The sequence below is a fragment of the Vespa crabro genome, chromosome 7 (genome assembly GCF_910589235.1).
Source record: "Vespa crabro chromosome 7, iyVesCrab1.2, whole genome shotgun sequence".
Lineage (NCBI taxonomy): Eukaryota > Metazoa > Arthropoda > Insecta > Hymenoptera > Vespidae > Vespa > Vespa crabro.
In genome coordinates, this window is record NC_060961.1 from 8,551,773 (window position 1) to 8,569,236 (window position 17,464).

Consider the following 17,464-nt stretch of genomic DNA (forward strand, 5'->3'; position numbering starts at 1 on the left):
TAATTTATTATTGATTAGATCGAATCTAACGGCGCGGAGAGAAGTGAGGAGAAGGAGAGTAAAAAAAAAAGAAAAAGAAAAACAGAGAACAGGAAAGAAAAAGAGAAAAAGAAGAAAAAGAAAGCTTCAAGGCGCTTTCTCGTCGATTTCTTAAGATTACCCATCGAATTGTCCTCGTTCGTAGGTAAGAAGCTCGATGAAGGGAAGCGAAGACGAACACACCGTTTTTCCGGCTCGGTTACCATCGTTGCCTTTCTCTCTCTCTCTCTCTCTCTCTCTCTCTCTCTCTCTCTCTCTCTATTTTTCTATCTATCTATCTGTCTTTCTTCTTCTATCGTTATAAAAGATTTTCTTCCTTTTTCTCAGGCATCTATATAGAACAAAAAAAAACCAAAGAAAGATACAGATAAAATCGTCGTCATTATGAATTAAAGTATCGTTAAAAGATTTATAAAAAATTCTATCTACTATAATGCAAATGAATCGTGTGCAAAAAATTAGATTGGAAGAGATGATCTAATTAGATATCTTCCTTTCTTTCTTTTCTTTCTTTTTCTTTTTTTGTTATAATTTGTTAATAAAATATATATATATATATATATATATATATATATATATATAAATAGAAAAAAAAATAAAACTCATAAATGAGGAAAGTAACGAAGGTAAGTAAATAAGTAAGTAAGTACGTAGTAAGCTAACTAAAAATTATTGCGCTAAAGTGAAATTATTTGGTTGGCCTACCTCCACCCATTGATATATCTAGAACCAACGAAGTCATCATCGGATCAAGTGAGGCGTAGTCTACGCTTATGTGGTTCACACTTAATTAAACCGACATAGGAACTCTGGACCGGTAGCACGTGGCGGACAATACTGCAAGTCTTTAGCGTCAATTGTTATGTAAAGCATACCCTATATATGCACCGCGCAGTTTCTCTCGTCTCGATACGAGATGAAGTAGTACGTAGTAGGAGTAGATACTAGGACTACTATCTATAGTTACATATATACATATATCTACGAAGATAAAGACGATAAAAAGAGAGAAAGAGAAATAGAAAGAGAGAGAAAATGTCATTCTACGTTTCATATTCATAAATTTTCCTTTTCATCACTTTTACTACTACCTGAAAATTTGTATATTATTTATTAAGTTAGTAGATCTTGCGCTAGGAAAATAAAAAGAAGCAAAAGAAAAGCAAAAGAAAAAAGAAAATTCTTAAAAAGGAAATTTTCTATGTAACATGTTACTCCTACCCATCACCATCTTCTGTGAAATATAATGTTTAAAAACGTCCGACGGGATGATCAATTGTGATCTGAGATATCAGTTTCGTAGAAAGTATATATATACAATATATTCACTCAAGTGTAAAAATGATGGAACAATTAATGGTATACGTAGACGTCGAAAAATTAAAAAAAAAAAAAGGAAAGAAAAAAGTAACAAACAAATACAGGATGACACTAAATTTTTTGCCTATCTAAAACATCATAAAAGTACAACAATAATAATTTTTGAAAATGAATGATCTTTTTTTTTTTCTTCAACAGACATCCACAGTACCAAGTTACATACAAAATCTCTTGAAAATTAATCTCATATAAGAAATTTTCTATTTTCACGAATTCGTCCTCTTTGTTGGAAAAAAAAAAATAAGAGTCGATCGTTCTAACAAACGAGAAAAAAGAGTACACGTGAAAAGAGAAGAAATATATAGATTTCATAGATATAGAGAGATAGAAAGAGATAGATAGAGATAGAGAGAGATAGAGAGATAGAGAAAGAAAGAAAGAGAAAGCAAGAAAGAAAAAGATAAAGAGAGAGAGAGAGAGAGAGAGAGAGAGAATTTAAGAGCACACTCGTAGTGGGTTCCCACTCCTAGGAGATCGAAAATGAGACGATGGCTCAGAGTATTCTCGGTCCTCGACCATTGGTCCCGCATGGAAAAGTCTTGCCGCGCGAAAACCCGTCGATTGGCTGTAGGGCGAGGCATCCCCGTCGTCCGACGGAAACGATCGCGCGGAAAGCCAAGCGGAAGGAGGTTAAAGCTCCACCTACCTCTGCGATACGCTTCTAGTATAAGAGAGAAAAAGCGAAAGAGAGAGAGAGAGATAAATAGATTGATACGGTGTAAGATAGAATGAGACAGGATGAAAATACTAGGAGGAAGGTGAGAGCACCTCCTTTGAGAGAGAGGAGAGTTTCGAAAGGACGTTAGTTAAGGAGTTGCAAAGGAGACAATTTAAAGTCCCTCGATTAAAAGGATTAAATGAGAAAGTAATAGTTTTCATTAAGAGAAAAAGAGATAGAGAGAGAGAGAGAGAGAGAGAGAGCACGTAAGTAATCCGAGAACGAGTATTGACAAGAGAAAAAGAAAAAACAAGTGCTCTCTCTGTAAGAAATATATCAATTGATTTTTAATATTAATTAATGGATAATAGTGTAAAGGAGAAATAAGAAAATAATGTTAATGAAACGTGTTAGAAACAGAGAGAGACAGAGAGAGACAGAGAGAGAGAGAGAGAGAGAGATAGAGAGAGAGATAGAGAGAGAAGAGAGTAGAAAGTATTAAAGATTTAGTAAACTATATCTAAAGATCAACAAAAATTTTATCATGACCAACGTAAAAAAGAAACAGAATACGATACATCACATATACGTGATTAGACGAAGAAGAGAATTATACAAATGGGGTGGCGTTCATTCATAAAAGAACTTTAGATATTTAATAGCGTAAGAAAAAATGAGATAGAGTGAGATCGTAACGTCTAAACGAGACAGAGAGAGAATAAATAACATGACAGAGAGAGAATAAACTATATGTATTACTTAGTTCTTATTCTTAAATGTCTCTTTTTTAAAGAGACATTTATGAGTAACTACGAGGAGAAAAGAAAAAGAATGATACTACTGAAACGTTACAGAGAGAGAGAGAGAGAGAGAGAGAAAGAAAGAGATAGCATATCGTGGCTCGAAGTGGGGAGAATCGCATCGGTCGAGATAGAAGGGGAAGACACTTGGCGAGTACGAGAGGGTGGGAAGGCCGAAAGGGGCGCAGGAAGAAGGCCTCGCGGAGGCGGTTACGGGGGCAATTCGAAAAATAAGTCGAGGAGGCGCGCGCGACAAGCACGGCACTTGATCGAAGAGACGCTCGTCGGTCGAGTGTGAGGGAGTTGCGAGAGAGTGCCGGCGAGAGAGTGCTCATACTGAGGATTAATAACGTACCGAGGAAAAGAAGAGAGAATAAAGGAGTCGTAGGCCGTCGGTTCTAACCCCCACAATAACATCTATTCCATGAAAGGAAATAACTAAACATACCTATCTGTCTTACCTATTTACGTCAGTGTGTCGCGTACTTACGAAGGGTGTATTTTCTTTTTTTTTTTTTTATTAAAAACAAAAAGTGATTAAAAAAAGACTCTTTGGTTATCTCAGTGATTATATATATATATATATATATATATCGATCAAGAATAATCATTGATACAAACGAAAAAGGGTGTAAGGATATTAATCCCCTCCTCTCTCTCTCTTTCTCTCTCTCTCTCTCTTTTTTTCTCTCTCTAAGATGTCACTTACGGATATTGAACATTTTTTACGGTTAAATCGTCTTTCGTATTGATACAAGTGTTAATAATAGATTAATAAGGGTCAATCAACTAATTACGTTTAATCGTTAACGAGACAAAATAGAACGTTTATTAAAGATTTGTGAATAAAATAAAGATAGACAAATAAAGTTTTATGATGGAGGAGGAGAAGAGAAGCGAGACCTCGCCAAAACCTTCTCAACCGACGCCGTTCAGCATCGCCGATATCCTCAGTCGTAGAACGTCTCATGGTGAACACGAGAAACGTTCGATTATTGAAACCGACGAGATCCAAACCACAGGTGTTTGCGATTCAATAAAGAGAATCACGTTTGAACGTGATATCAACGGAGGACGTGAAATCGAACGTGAACGTTTGCTTGTTACTGGATTTCCAAGATTACCATCGCCTGACACTAACATGGCACGAGAATTGGATATACTAAGAAGAAATCTAGCGCACGCGAACCTCTCGAGTTTTGGTGGCTTGCCGCACTTAGGCCAGACATCCTTCAAGCATCTCGAAACATTGGGTAGCCTTCCGGCTTATCAAGCAAGCAAAGAGTCCAGGGAATCGTCCCAGAGGCAACAGGACGAGGCACTGGATATGAGTAAAAACAAGTACCTCGGTAAGTACTAACTAATCATTAAATGAACATCATTTTTTGTTCTTTTCTTCATCATCTTAAGTCCGAATAAAAATGAAACGAAAGGTGTAGATTGTTGTGAAGTAAAAAAACAAAAAAAAAACAAAAAAATATTAGTCATGCGAATAACTATTTCTAAAAAGAAAACAAATCGAAAGATCCTTCGCGAGTCCTCGTAGATTATAGAATGAGGTGGAGTAGGATAGGTAGGTAGGTAGGTAGGTAGGTAGGTACCCTTCCAGAGGATCATGTGTCAGCCACGAGGATATATGTATACTTAAGAGATCATTTAGCCCGGTATCCTTGTAACAGGCGAGCTTTTCAAGCGGTTTTAAAGTTAACCCGAGCACAGATAACGTAATTGAATGTAATTTTAGTAGCATAAGTGCCACTCGAACGGGCAGACGTCACAAGTGGCCGCTACTACTAAACTTCTTCTGCACTTGTCCGATCTCCTGGGGCCCCCACACTGTTGCTCTGTCTCGAAAGAATCGAAGATCTATGGATTACCTCGAATACACTTTTAGATCAAGGTTACGAAATTTGTTGTTAAAAAAAAAAAAGGGGAAGGAAGTAAAGAGACATAAAGGATGTTACATATTGCGTATCAAAATCATATGATCGCTTGGTTCATTTATACGATTTCGTTTCAATCAATATTATATCTTGAAAAATCTTTGGATCGTTCGATCGTTCAAACGCGTCTGAGTTATTTTTTATTTCTCTCGTTTTTCTTTTTTTTTCTTTTTTATTATTGTTTCTCTTTCTTTCTTTTTATCGATCAACGTCATCCCGACACGACGCCTTACTTCGGTTCGTATGAAATTACATCGTCGAAATGGCGTTATCTTTCGTTAAGAGTAAACAGAAAATTCCTCCTTCCATCCCTTCCTCACCACCACATCTCCGAGGGTAGAAATGAAATGTAGCGCGAAAATCAATCACGCTCTCTAACGATTCGTTCCGTTGGTTTTAACTCAAATCCCCGCTACGTTTCTTTCGCTTTCCTTTTCTCTTTTTCACTTTCTCTTTGACGATTTCAAAACAAAAATAAATAAATAAAAAGATAAAAAAAAATCGCAAATCGTTCTTAACGTTTAGCGATTTATAAAGCGTGATTTTCGGCAGAGCTTGAAAAACGACTTGAAACCCTTAATTAAACTAATGCTTTCTCACCCCATCAGAGGAGTAAACCGGCACGAGTTGGCACCGTTTCAACGTGTACTCAGAAAATTACAAGTCCTTTTAACGAGAACCATCCCCCTGCGGTCGCTTTATACCTCTCTATGTACGTATATATATATATATATATATATATATATATATATATATATGTATATCGTGTATAACGTATAATATCTCAGCCAATCTCGAGCATAACTATAAAATACATAGATATATATATAATCATTTCGTTGGACGAAACAGATTTCCGTCCTACATCTGCTTCCGTTCTTCCTCGTTTCCTTTTCTATTTGATGTCCCCTTTTGAATAATTTCCAAAGGAAATCACGACGTTTAGATGTGCATAATTTATAAAATTATATATTTCGTAGCAAAGAAAAAAAAAGACGAAAGAGAATTTAATCCATAATAACGATTAAAAAAAAAAAAAAAAAAACAAGATGGTAAAAATTTTAATCAGGTTCAGGCACAAGATTGATAGAAATTCTTAGGTTTGATATTAGATATTATTAGGCATGATATTTCAATAAATCATGGACGATAATTCGATTTTCCTTGGATTTGATAAAATAAGGGTACAAAGTAAAGAAAGAGAGAGAAAGAGAGAGAGAGAGAGAGAGAGAGAGAGAGAGAGAGAGAGAGAGAGTGAGATGAAGAATCCGAAGGGTCATCGATGTAATCGGAGTGGACTAACACCACTTACTCATCCTGAACACTCTCTCTCTCTTACTCTCTCTCTTTCTCTCTCTCTCTCTCTCTCTCTCTCTCTCTCTCTCTCATTTTTCTCTCTATCGTTATAAAAGCGACGTACGATGTTTGACGAGAGCATCAAGGATAGGAAAGCATTAGCTGGAAACGAGATGGCATCAGGTTTGACGTCGAAAGTGTTCAAATATAGATCTCCATTTAAACGTATTGCGTCTATAATACGATGAAATTATAGTGATAAATCTTAAGTTTCAAAAAACCATGCTTCAAAAAAAAAAAGAAAGAAAAAAGAAAAAATTCTCCCAGTGAATTCCATTAGATTAACATTAAAACTTACTTTTCTCTTTTCCTTTTTCTTTCTTTTTTTTCTTTTTTTTTTTTTTAAATGAAATCATTAATTTAACACTGCAACTTATATTTTTTTTTATAAGTACGCAAAATTTGTGAAGTATCAAAAAAAAAGGTTAAAGAAAACGAATATTAATCGACCGTCGATTGACGATTTTCAATTTCTAAGAAAAAAAAAAAAACATTTCTCATCTTTGTGCCACTCATTGGATAGATACGATACATAAAAACGGATTGATTTGATGAAGAGAAGAAACAAAAAAAATAAATAAATAAAAGAAAGGAAAAAAAGTAAATTCAATCGCAAAATAAGGTGATCGAGGAGGATGGGTATCGTATAATTTTCAACGAAAATTTCTTCCTCGTTTTGCAAGAGCACTCCTTACATTTGGCACTCGAGAACTCTTCGTAATACGGGCTGGCCATTCTTGCGGCGTAGCCGAGGAAATCGAGTGGCTTAGGCTCATTGCCAAGTAGAACGAGCTAGGATGCAACGATGCGAACGATACGATTGCACTTCCACGGAGCTCGTAGATCGAGAGAGACGAGAGAGAGAGAGAGAGAGAGAGAGAGAGAGAGAGAGATGAGAGAGAGTGAGAGGGAGAGAGACATGAGAGAGACAAGGGGGAAATGGGAAGGGGAGAGGAGAATTAACGCTGGGGCTAAAGCGTAAACATGTCGGAGTAGCGAAGGCACGTGTTAATGTTTGAACGAGACATCAAAAGCTAAGGAAATGCGTACACTTGCTGTTTCTCTCTCTCTCTCTCTCTCTAACTTTCTGTCTGTCCTTCTTTTTTTCTCTCACGTTCCTTCATCATGATATTTCTCTATTTTCTCCCTTTTCTTCAGTTGAATCGCGCCGTTTCTATGGCTGCTCGTCGAGTATGGTTACTTTTCATGTATATACCCGCCGATCCCATCCATCTATTCCCAACGAGTCTCATCCAACTGCAAAGCACAGTCGCTTCGGATTATCGACCGTGATGTAAACATTCCGTCTGGAAACAGTTTTCCTTAGCGAATAGGCGCCATTCGATTCGTTAAAATGTATTGCATCGGATGAATATTGGTTATCTATTATATATGGTAACTAATGATCGTTTACGAAATATAATGCCCCACGCATACGTATCAACGGATATATCATTTTATTTATTTCAAATGACCTTTGAGAATATTTGAAAATAACTTTTGTTGATATATACAGTAGGTAAAATGAAAAGATTTCGAATAACGAATAAAATGGTAGTACGATAATGATAAATTTCTTATCCTTGAAAGTTTTTTCTTTTCCAAATGACGACGGGTGAAAAGATATTTTTAATTAAAAAAGAAAAAAAATGTTTCGAATTATTTGAAAAGAAAATATGAAAGACAAAAAAAGAAAAAAGAAAAAAAAGAATAGGAGAATATAATAAAAAGAACAATTTCCATTCTTTTTTTTTCTTTTCTCCTTACAGATGAAATGGAAGAAGACATATTCGAGTCACAAAATCACGGACAAAGCTTGCAAAGCAGAAAAAAACGTAGTAGGGCAGCCTTCTCTCATGCTCAGGTCTACGAATTGGAAAGAAGATTCGCAGCTCAGAAGTATTTGTCCGGGCCTGAACGTGCTGACTTAGCACGAGGATTGAAACTGACCGAGACCCAAGTTAAAATATGGTTTCAAAACCGACGGTAAGATTGAGCAAAATATTTATATTCTTTCTTTTTTATTGACAACGATTCTTACAAATTCGATACGTTTTTTTCAATAGTTCGTAAAATTTTTTTTGATAATTAATCGAAAACTACAGATACCTAGTAACGCAATAAAACGAATTTGTTTTGTTTCCAATATTTGCGTAAGCGTAATATTTATGAACATTTGTATTAATTAACAGGTATCTTAATAAAAAATAAAAAAGAAAAAAAATTGCGATAAATTTCTCCTTGCGTTGAAAATTTTCACGAAATTTTTATAAATTCAATTGACAAAAATGAGTAGGAAACAAAGAAAAGAAAAAAAAAAGGTGCTACAAATATTCTTGTAGCGATGAAAATAAAAAGAAAAAAAATATATATATAGCATTTAAAACAATGCATTTTAATTCTTATTATCAAATGATTAACAAAAAAAAAAGAAATATTATCGAAGTAACCTTCCCGTAATCGTTTCAGATACAAAACCAAAAGACGTCAGCAACAGGAATTAGGGGCAATGGTGAATTCCGGAAACGCGAGACGCGTAGCCGTACGCGTTTTGGTACATCCCGACGAACATTTGAGAGGATTACCTCTTCGTGGTTCCGGACAACTTCCCGGACAAATGTCGAGCCCGCAGATTCATCCGGCTAACAAAGCCCTCGGTGGTTTCCCTTACTATTGTCTGCCCTATCATCCCTTGCTTTGTCCGCCTTTACACTCAACCCACATTCAGGTACAAAACGCAATCACGTCCGATCTCGATCAGGGACAAATAGTCAAATTGAATAACGACAAGTAAAATGAAAATACACATCTATAAATCGAAAATCATTTATTTCTAAGAAGAAACATCTTCGATTGACATTTTTACCTTCGATGGGACGTCTTGTGTCGAATTTTTATTGAAAAAAAAAAAATAATAATAATGGAGAGAGATAGAGAGAGAGAGAAACACAAAAACGACTCATCCTTTTAGATTTATTAGCGTGTGAACAGTTTCTAAGCGCCGGCGATTGTTCATCGTCGGACATTCTATACATAATAATAAATAAATAAATATATATATATATATTTATTTATTATAAGTATTATAGATACAACATAGGTGCGAGCGTGTAAATTAGTGTAAATAAGTGTATAAAAAAATGGTTTGACGAAATCGTGGAACAAAATGTTCGATCGACGAAATATTTATTTACCACCATTTAACTTCAATCTATTACGTTGATTATATCAAAGACGGCGTATGTGCAATATAAAGAGAAAGAGAGAAAGAGATACTTGCATAGTCGATTGAATTTCGTTGCTAAAAATTATTACACCATTACCATTATTATTATTATTATTATTATTATTATTATTATTATTATTATTATTATTATTATTATAATTATAATTATTATTATTATTATTATTATTATTATTATTAATTATTATTATTAATTATTATTATTATTATTATTAATTATTATTATTATTATTAATTATTATTATTATATCCTCACAAAGGGATCGGATATTACACTCGTTTCTCTGTAAACACACGGCGATTCGAGATGTATCTATCAAAAAAAATACAAGTTCGCTCATTAAATCAAAAAATAATAATATGAATTTCTTTTCCTATCTATCAGTCCCTCCTCACCTAGAATCCAAAAGAAAGAAAGAGAAAAAAAGAAAAGAAAGGAAAAAGAAAATAGAAAAAAGAAACATCTTTATAACGATCACCAAAGTAGGGTAACTCGTAAAGCTATGTATTTTACGATCCTCTTCCCTTATTTTTTTTCCCCAGCTCTTTTTTTCTTCTCTCTCTCTCTCTCTCTCTCTCTTTCTCTTTTTCTTTCTCTTTCTATACTTATGTTATAATTTTTTGGTCGATGACCATAAGGGACAAGTGGAAAATTCGATTTCTATTACACAGCGAACCCACCAAAGGGAGCAACGAGCCACCGAGGGGCTTTTCCCATAAGAGTTTTAATAGTCCCGTCTCTGGGTGGGCTGAACAGACATCTGATATGTTTATTCAGACGCGGCGACCGGCAGAGTTAACAGAGTTAACTCCGTTCTCTAACGGAAGAAAAAAGGGAGGACTGGGATGGGAGGATGGAGATGGGGATAGGGGGAGGACGGCCGAAGAGGAGGAGGAGGAGGAGAACTAGTTCTGACACTCATCTGTTATAAACAAAAGAGTTACATTACCGTCGCCGAAAGGAAGTTCACGTGCGTCTTCGTTATTAGCTTTCGTGGAGAGAAAGAAGAGAGAGATAGATAGAGATAGTGATAGAAAGAGGGAGAGAGAAAGATAAAAAGAGAGTGAGTCCTTCTGACGTTTCACTGTCTTTCAGATCTTTCGAGAATTCAAACAAGAAGATTTTATGGCATTAGATTTTCAAATTTCCAATTAAATTTCGTTAAACTTGATATATAAACAAGTTAATTAGATTCTGATTATTTTTATTTTAAATAAAATTGCAGATTGTAAATGTGATACACATATAGTACTACATACATATATATTTATATAGTACTAGATTTATTTTGTTGGTTGTAAGTATTCAAGATTTTTCTTTTTTTTTTTCTTTATTACAAAATATCTTTCATCTCTCCTAAAGATCTTATCGCTTTATCATCTAATGACTTTCATATCTTTTGCGCTTTATGAATAAAAGAGAGAGAGCGAGAAAGAGAGAGGGAGAGTAATTTAAACATACGATACTTCATTACGTCTCATTTGTAGTTTTTCATAAATAAAATAAATAAATAAATACAAAATAAAAAGAATGATATATGTAATTGTGGACATAAATATATAGTTACATTACATATGTACATACATATATACATACATAGATACATATATATGTACGTACGTACGTATGTATGTACGTACGTACATACGTATATATGTACAGACATATGTGAAGTCAATTAGGAGCATCCTTCGTTCCGCTCGCTTCTTGAATGGAAAGGATCATCTTGAAAAGCGTTACAGAAGAGAGAAAGAGAAAAAGATAGAAAGAGATAGAGAGAGAGGTGGGAGTTTTATAGTCGCTTCTGCAGTCCATTACCGTTTCGTTTAGATCACTCGTCTAAACATTCCACAGCCATAATACTGTTCCGTTCGGGCAGACCTTGTGCTAGCTTATAGAGTATCGCCATTAGTATACTAGCTAGTAGCCTTAATGACTTGCGGTTTCATTGCGAGAAATTTACAATTTTATATACCACGTCTCAAAAGGAACCGGCCCTGTTATGTTTTTCCATGGAAGATCGTTCGCTAAAACGATTTCATTTTCTCTCGTTTACCAATGGGACCATTGTAAACTCTCCATTTATATTCTCCCTCTCTCTCTCTCTCTCTCTCTCTCTTTCTCTCTCACTCTATCTCTATCTCTCTATCTCTCTCTGTATATATCAGTGTTATTATTTAAAGAGAGAAAAAGAGAGAGAGAGAATAATTTCGAGAAAATATATGTTTATATATATATATGTATGTATGTATGTACAAGGAAGATGGAACAAAAAAATAAAAAATAAAATTTAATTAAATCAAATAAAAAAGAGGAGAGAGAGAGAGAGAAAGAAAGAAAAAAAATATATATATATACATATATGCTCACACTCTCGAATCAGTTCGTAGTAACACAAGAGTAATTATTCGCATTGTAATTTTCGAGGAAAAGTGTCATTACACGCGTTCGAAATTTTCTACGAAACGTTCGCAGATCGAAAGAGAACAGAAAGTCAGAGAGACAGAGAAAGAGAGAGAAAAAGAGAGAGAGAGAGAGAGTGAGAGGGTGTGGAGGTGAAGCTGGTTTAACGACACCAAAGTTACTCTTTCTCTTTCTCTTTCTCTCTTTCTTTCTCATTCCCTCTACCGAAACAAGAAAGGAGCGATTTGTCGCTCAATCAAGCGACAGAAGCTAATTTTCATTAGCTGTTAATAGTGCCGTAGCGAGGTCCTCACCCCCCCCCATCCCATTCCCATCTCCTCCCACTCATCACTCTCTCTCTCTCTCTCTCTCTCTCTCTCTCTCTTTCTCTCTCTCTCTCTCTCTCTCTCTTTCTCTCTCGTCTCTTTCGGTTTGATCTCCGACCCTTCATCGACGTTATGTAGTCTTTCCTCCTTCCGTCCTTCCTCATCTATTCTTTGTCCATTTCCACCTCCACGATTCTTCGTTTTTGGAAAGAGAGAAAAAGAGAGAGAGAAAATGTTACTCCGGGTCGAAATTTTAATATTGCAAAAACCATGATATAATACATACATATACGTATGTATATGTGTGTAAATTTTTGTCTTTTTCTTTCCCTTTCATGTTCTTTTTTTTTTCAATTACAACAAACTAATAATTTTCGATAGATCGCTCTTTTGGTTATCTTTTTGGATCCAATACGAAGAAAGGAAAGAGATATCATTAATAATAACTCGATCAGACTTGATAAGATATCGATGTTAAAATAAAAATTACGAACGGTTCTCTCGAAGTACAATTTTACGATATCTTCGATGAACGGATGCTTTCTTGTCGTATTGCCATATAAGCACGGACGATTTTTTCGGTTAATGGCCACGCAGGAGCTATTATCAATTTCGCACGGGTCATTTCAGGTATGAATAAAAATTCAGAAATTTTTTTTTCCTTTTATCCTTCTCCCTTTTCTCTTTTTTTTTCTTTTTCTTTTTTATTTTTTTTTTGTTCAAAGCGCCTCGTTCCGTCTCCTACAATGGTGTGCACCAGTCGATGGGCTCGTGCAAATTTAAAAGTCTAATGGTGCGCGCGAGTCCGACTCGCGGTGGAGTTGGAGGTAGTGGTGACAGTGGAGGTGAAAGTGAGGGAGAGGGAGGACTAACCCGTCCGCCCTTTTAGCACTCGAAAAATTTTCTTCCCTTCTTTTCCTCCTGTTTTTTATTGTATTTTTCTTTTCCCTCCGTCCTACGTCATTCTTCTTCTTCTTCTTTCTTTTCTTATTTTACTTTTTTCTTTATTATTATCATCTTTTTATTATTTTCATTATTACTTCTCTTTTTTTTATTTACCAACGAAGAAAGAGAACTATCATGAAAAATCCCTACGAAAAATGATCGGACGATCAATCAATCACTTTCCGAAGAGATATTCATAATTAAATAAAGAAATATAAATTAACCAATTAATCGATCTTGATCAAAATTTATCGTTCATTAATGAAGTTGTTAAACGAAAAAAAGAGGGTAGAAAACATTTAAATTGTACAAATTCGATCAAAGAGAGTTGTTAAAGTGAAGTTAGAATGTTTTCTACGACACAGAGAAGTCCCCCTTTAACCTCTTCAATAGTCCGCGTGACACTCGGCTTCTTCCTCGGTTTCCTTGGTAACCGGGCCAATTGAAACGCGTGTCAGAAGTTAAAGGGCGGACACGTAAGAGAGACAGAATAAAAAGGGAGAGAGAGAGAGAGAGAGAGAGAGAAAGAGAGAGAGAGACAGAAAGAGAAAGAGGAAGAGAGAGAGAGAAAGAGAGAAAAAGAGAAAGAGAGAGAGAAAGAGAGAGAGATAGAACAAGCCAACGAGCAAAAGACAGGCACAAGTGTCGGAAGAAAATCTCCAACTTCGCTATCATCAGTGATTCCCTTTTTATATCGTTTCAAGTAGACCGAAGATGAAAAGGCAGGAATTAAAAAAAAATTGATTTTTACATAAACGTTACGCTAAAGAATTATAATATCTATATTATGTATTCATTTTGTAAATATATATTTTTTTTTTTTCGTTTTTTATAAAAAATATATCTAGGAATATACTCATCCAATCTTATCGTTTTATCGAGCTAAAATGGCGAAAGAAGGAAAGAATAAAAAAAAAGAAAAAAGAATTGAGATTTTGTTTTGAGAAAAGGGAAAGAACGCAAGGAAAAGAGAATTGCCTCGATAATGGCGACGACGACAATTTTCTGTCACAGAGAGAATAAAAATGAAAGGAAATAGTCGAGTGAGCGTGGCTCATCAAACGTAGTAACGATGCTTATCTTCTTCTATCGAGAAGACGAGGAGGGATGAAGGTGGAGAAGATAAAAAGAAAAGAGAGAGGGAGAGAAAGAGAGAGAGAGAGAGAGAGAGAGAGAGAGAGAGAGAGAAGTTATCTGAGACGAACTACCAAGGAAACCGTTTTCTCCGCTTTTCCGGCATTTCAAAGAAGCAATTTAGCGATTTTTCGTGGCGGCGAAGCACTGCCGCTGCCGCCGCCGCCAAGAAAATTGACGTACTGAGCGGCCAATCAACAGCGTTTCATGCAGTGGTTCGTCGCGGTTCGAGAGAGAGAGAGAGAGAGAGAGAGAGAGAGAGAGAGAGAGAGAGAGAAAGAAAGAGAAAGAGAGAGTTGGAAAAATTCTTTCGCTCGAATTTTTCCTTATACGAGAAGCAAGCACATCATTCATATACGCGAGAACGATTTTTCCATTGGGAATAATAATCATCGATTTGTAATATTTTCACAGTTTCTTACACGAGATCCCTAGATCATATTGCTACTATATACATACATATATATATATATTAGGAGGACCGGAAAGTAATGTCGTTTCTGCGCATGTCGATATTTGATTATGATTAAAAATAAAAACTTGTTAATAATTTATTCGTTTGAATTTAATTTAAGAAAGCGACATTAGTTTCCGGTCCCCCTAATATATATACATCACGAAAATATTGAATTTTTTTTATATCATCTAATTATTATACTATTATCGTATAAAATATATAGGTATATATATATTATATATATATATATTATATATATATATATTATATATATATATTAATATTTAATTAATATATATATATTAATTAAATATTAATTATATATAAGTAAATGAAAACATACGAATGAATTGCTCCTAAGAAAAAATAAAAAATTTAAACAAAGCTAACGTATCAAAGAATAAAGTTTTTCTCTACGAAAAATTCTTACTCGATCTTCGAATTCTTACGTAGATTTCTCGATATAATATTCTTATTCTTACTAAATGAATTATACAAAATACGACGCTTCATCGTGTCTCTCCTGGTACATTCATCGATCTTTGATTACACTTACTTACTTATTCACTTAATAACTTACTTATTCGCCAAGAAAAAAAAAAAGAAAAAAGAAAGAATGATTTTGGCAATATGAAAGACCGTTCAAGGTGGATATATTCCTATAAATAGGTTTCGAATTACCCGAGACGGAGGGTATCCTCCCTACTGCCGCGAAGATTATCCATCCGCCCGTGAGTCCTCGTCGTCGTCTTCGTCGTCGTCTTCGTCTTCGGTGTTTTAGTCGTCCATATTGGAAAAATAAACGAGAGACGGCGTAGGAAACAGATGACTACTCGTTTGGTTGTTGTGTGCGGTACTACAGATACACTGACAACACAACTACTCGCTCGTTCGAATCGTCCTCGGAGTGACAGCCGCCTATGGCCGATTGTTTTTCAGTTTACCTTAACGTTTCGCTTTCGTTTTCGATATTCTACGGTCGTTGAACGAGCTCTTTTCTCCCCTTACCCTTCAACCCCAACCGTCATTCCATCTCTCTCTCTCTCTCTTTCTCTCTCTCTACAGTCACTGTTGTCGTCCTTTATATCGTTCTCTGTGGTTACTGCGAGAGTTATATCGGGCACCGAACACGAGAACTATTTGATTTTATGAGATCTTGCGAACGATTTCGTGCTCACGACAGATGCTGCTACTAACCGTGCGCTTCTGGTCCAAGCAAAAAAGATGATAAATAAAAAGATGAAGAAAAAGAAAAAGAAGAAGAAGAAGAAGAAGAAGAAGAGTAGAAGGAGACGAAAAAAAGCACGCCGCCGACTCGAATCTTTTTGTCATCACTGGTAGTGACGAACGAAATTAGAAGAGACGGATGCTAGAATCTCGCTGACAGCCGACTATCGTTCTTTTTGCCGAGCGCGTGGCACTTTCTTACAGCGCACCTTTTTCGTTCTTTTTTCTCTGTAATTTTAATTATTAAAACAAATAAATCAAATCTTTTTTCCTTTTTTTTTTTCCAAATAAATTCCATTGAAAGTATCTACGATAACGAACGTATATGACGATTTAAGTCGATTTCTTTTGTTATCTACAAATTGTCCTGAGATACGAGCGATATTAATTTTTTATCATTCATTAATTTTTAAAATTCTATTATTTTTATCGTCGTCGTATCGTTTTAATTTAAATATAAAATATTTGCGAACATGACAACTGTTTTATCTATCGTTGATTGAAAGAGTATATTTCGATAAAAAAAAAAAAAAAAAAGCATTATCCACGGAGTGAGTACTTTGTTCTGTCTCTTGAGAGATACAAGCGACATAATGAGAATTAATGAGGAATTACAATTCTGTATAGTTCCTCGTGTCGATAAAATATCGACGTAAAGTTAGCGACGATCATCTTGAAGTTACCGACGGTCGTTTGATCAAGAAAATTTCTGCAATACCCAATGTAGGATACTTTACCAACGAAAGATTTAACTTCCAAACCATGTCGGTAAAAAGAATACAAATTGAGAAGAACAAGGACTATAATGAAAATATTGCAGATGGTATAGCTAACATAATTTCTTCCATTGCAATTTAGAAAGCGTCCCTTTCGTTTACTTTGGTAGAACGAATCGTAATGGCCCATAAATCCTCAGTTTTTTTGTCTTCTTTTTTTGCTTTTTTGTTTTTTCATTTTTCTAATGTTTTTTTTTCCTTTCTTTCTTTTAGGCACTATAGCACGCTTTTTATTATTTTCGGCCAAGCGAGTGTGAATAATCGAATAATTACCTTTCCAAGTCGTAATTAGGCCACCGCGGGAGAACTTTTTCCCAGAGCCCCATCGTTCCAAACTCGAAAGTTTTGCTCCGACAGACTGACATGATGTGTTCCCCGCTATAATATAATAAATACACTGTCTTTCTGCTAATACCTCCATTCATGCTACTCAAACCGAACGACTCTATTAAAAGAATTTCGAAAGGTAGGTAAGTAGATGTGTAACGCATATTACGAATACGAATATGTTCATTTGAAAATGGCTGAATGTTTATAGAAAAACGACAGGCAGACATGCAAAAAACATATTTTATACAAACAAATTGTAGAAAAACACGCGTTCGCGTTATAACAACCCCACGAAATAATGCCAAAATTATTCTTGTTTTTTTTTTTTTTTTTTTTATTTACAATCATCATACCTATCTATCAAATAGCAGCACTAATACGATTCCTCGGCAATTACAAAAGTTACGCGAGCATCAAAACTTTCTTCTTATTCTTTTTGCTTTTC

The 17,464-nt window shown here is 35.0% G+C and overlaps 1 protein-coding gene across 1 annotated transcript; it reads left to right on the top strand.

The window, feature by feature from the left end:
* Positions 1-3,119: 3,119 nt before the first annotated feature.
* On the top strand, positions 3,120-9,482 carry LOC124425388 (homeobox protein Nkx-2.5-like). The gene is made up of 3 exons (XM_046965657.1): positions 3,120-4,226; positions 7,946-8,162; positions 8,646-9,482. The coding sequence occupies exons 1-3, from the start codon at positions 3,752-3,754 to the stop codon at positions 8,968-8,970; spliced, it is 1,017 nt and encodes a 338-aa protein (XP_046821613.1). The 5' UTR covers positions 3,120-3,751; the 3' UTR covers positions 8,971-9,482.
* Positions 9,483-17,464: the final 7,982 nt, after the last annotated feature.

Excerpts from the sequence above, each read along its gene's own strand:
- LOC124425388 (XM_046965657.1), top strand. The coding sequence starts at position 3,752 with ATGATGGAGGAGGAGAAGAGAAGCGAGACCTCGCCAAAACCTTCTCAA. Across the intron at positions 4,227-7,945 it reads GAGTAAAAACAAGTACCTCG|ATGAAATGGAAGAAGACATA; the intron begins GTAAGTACTAAC and ends TTCTCCTTACAG. Across the intron at positions 8,163-8,645 it reads ATATGGTTTCAAAACCGACG|ATACAAAACCAAAAGACGTC; the intron begins GTAAGATTGAGC and ends TAATCGTTTCAG.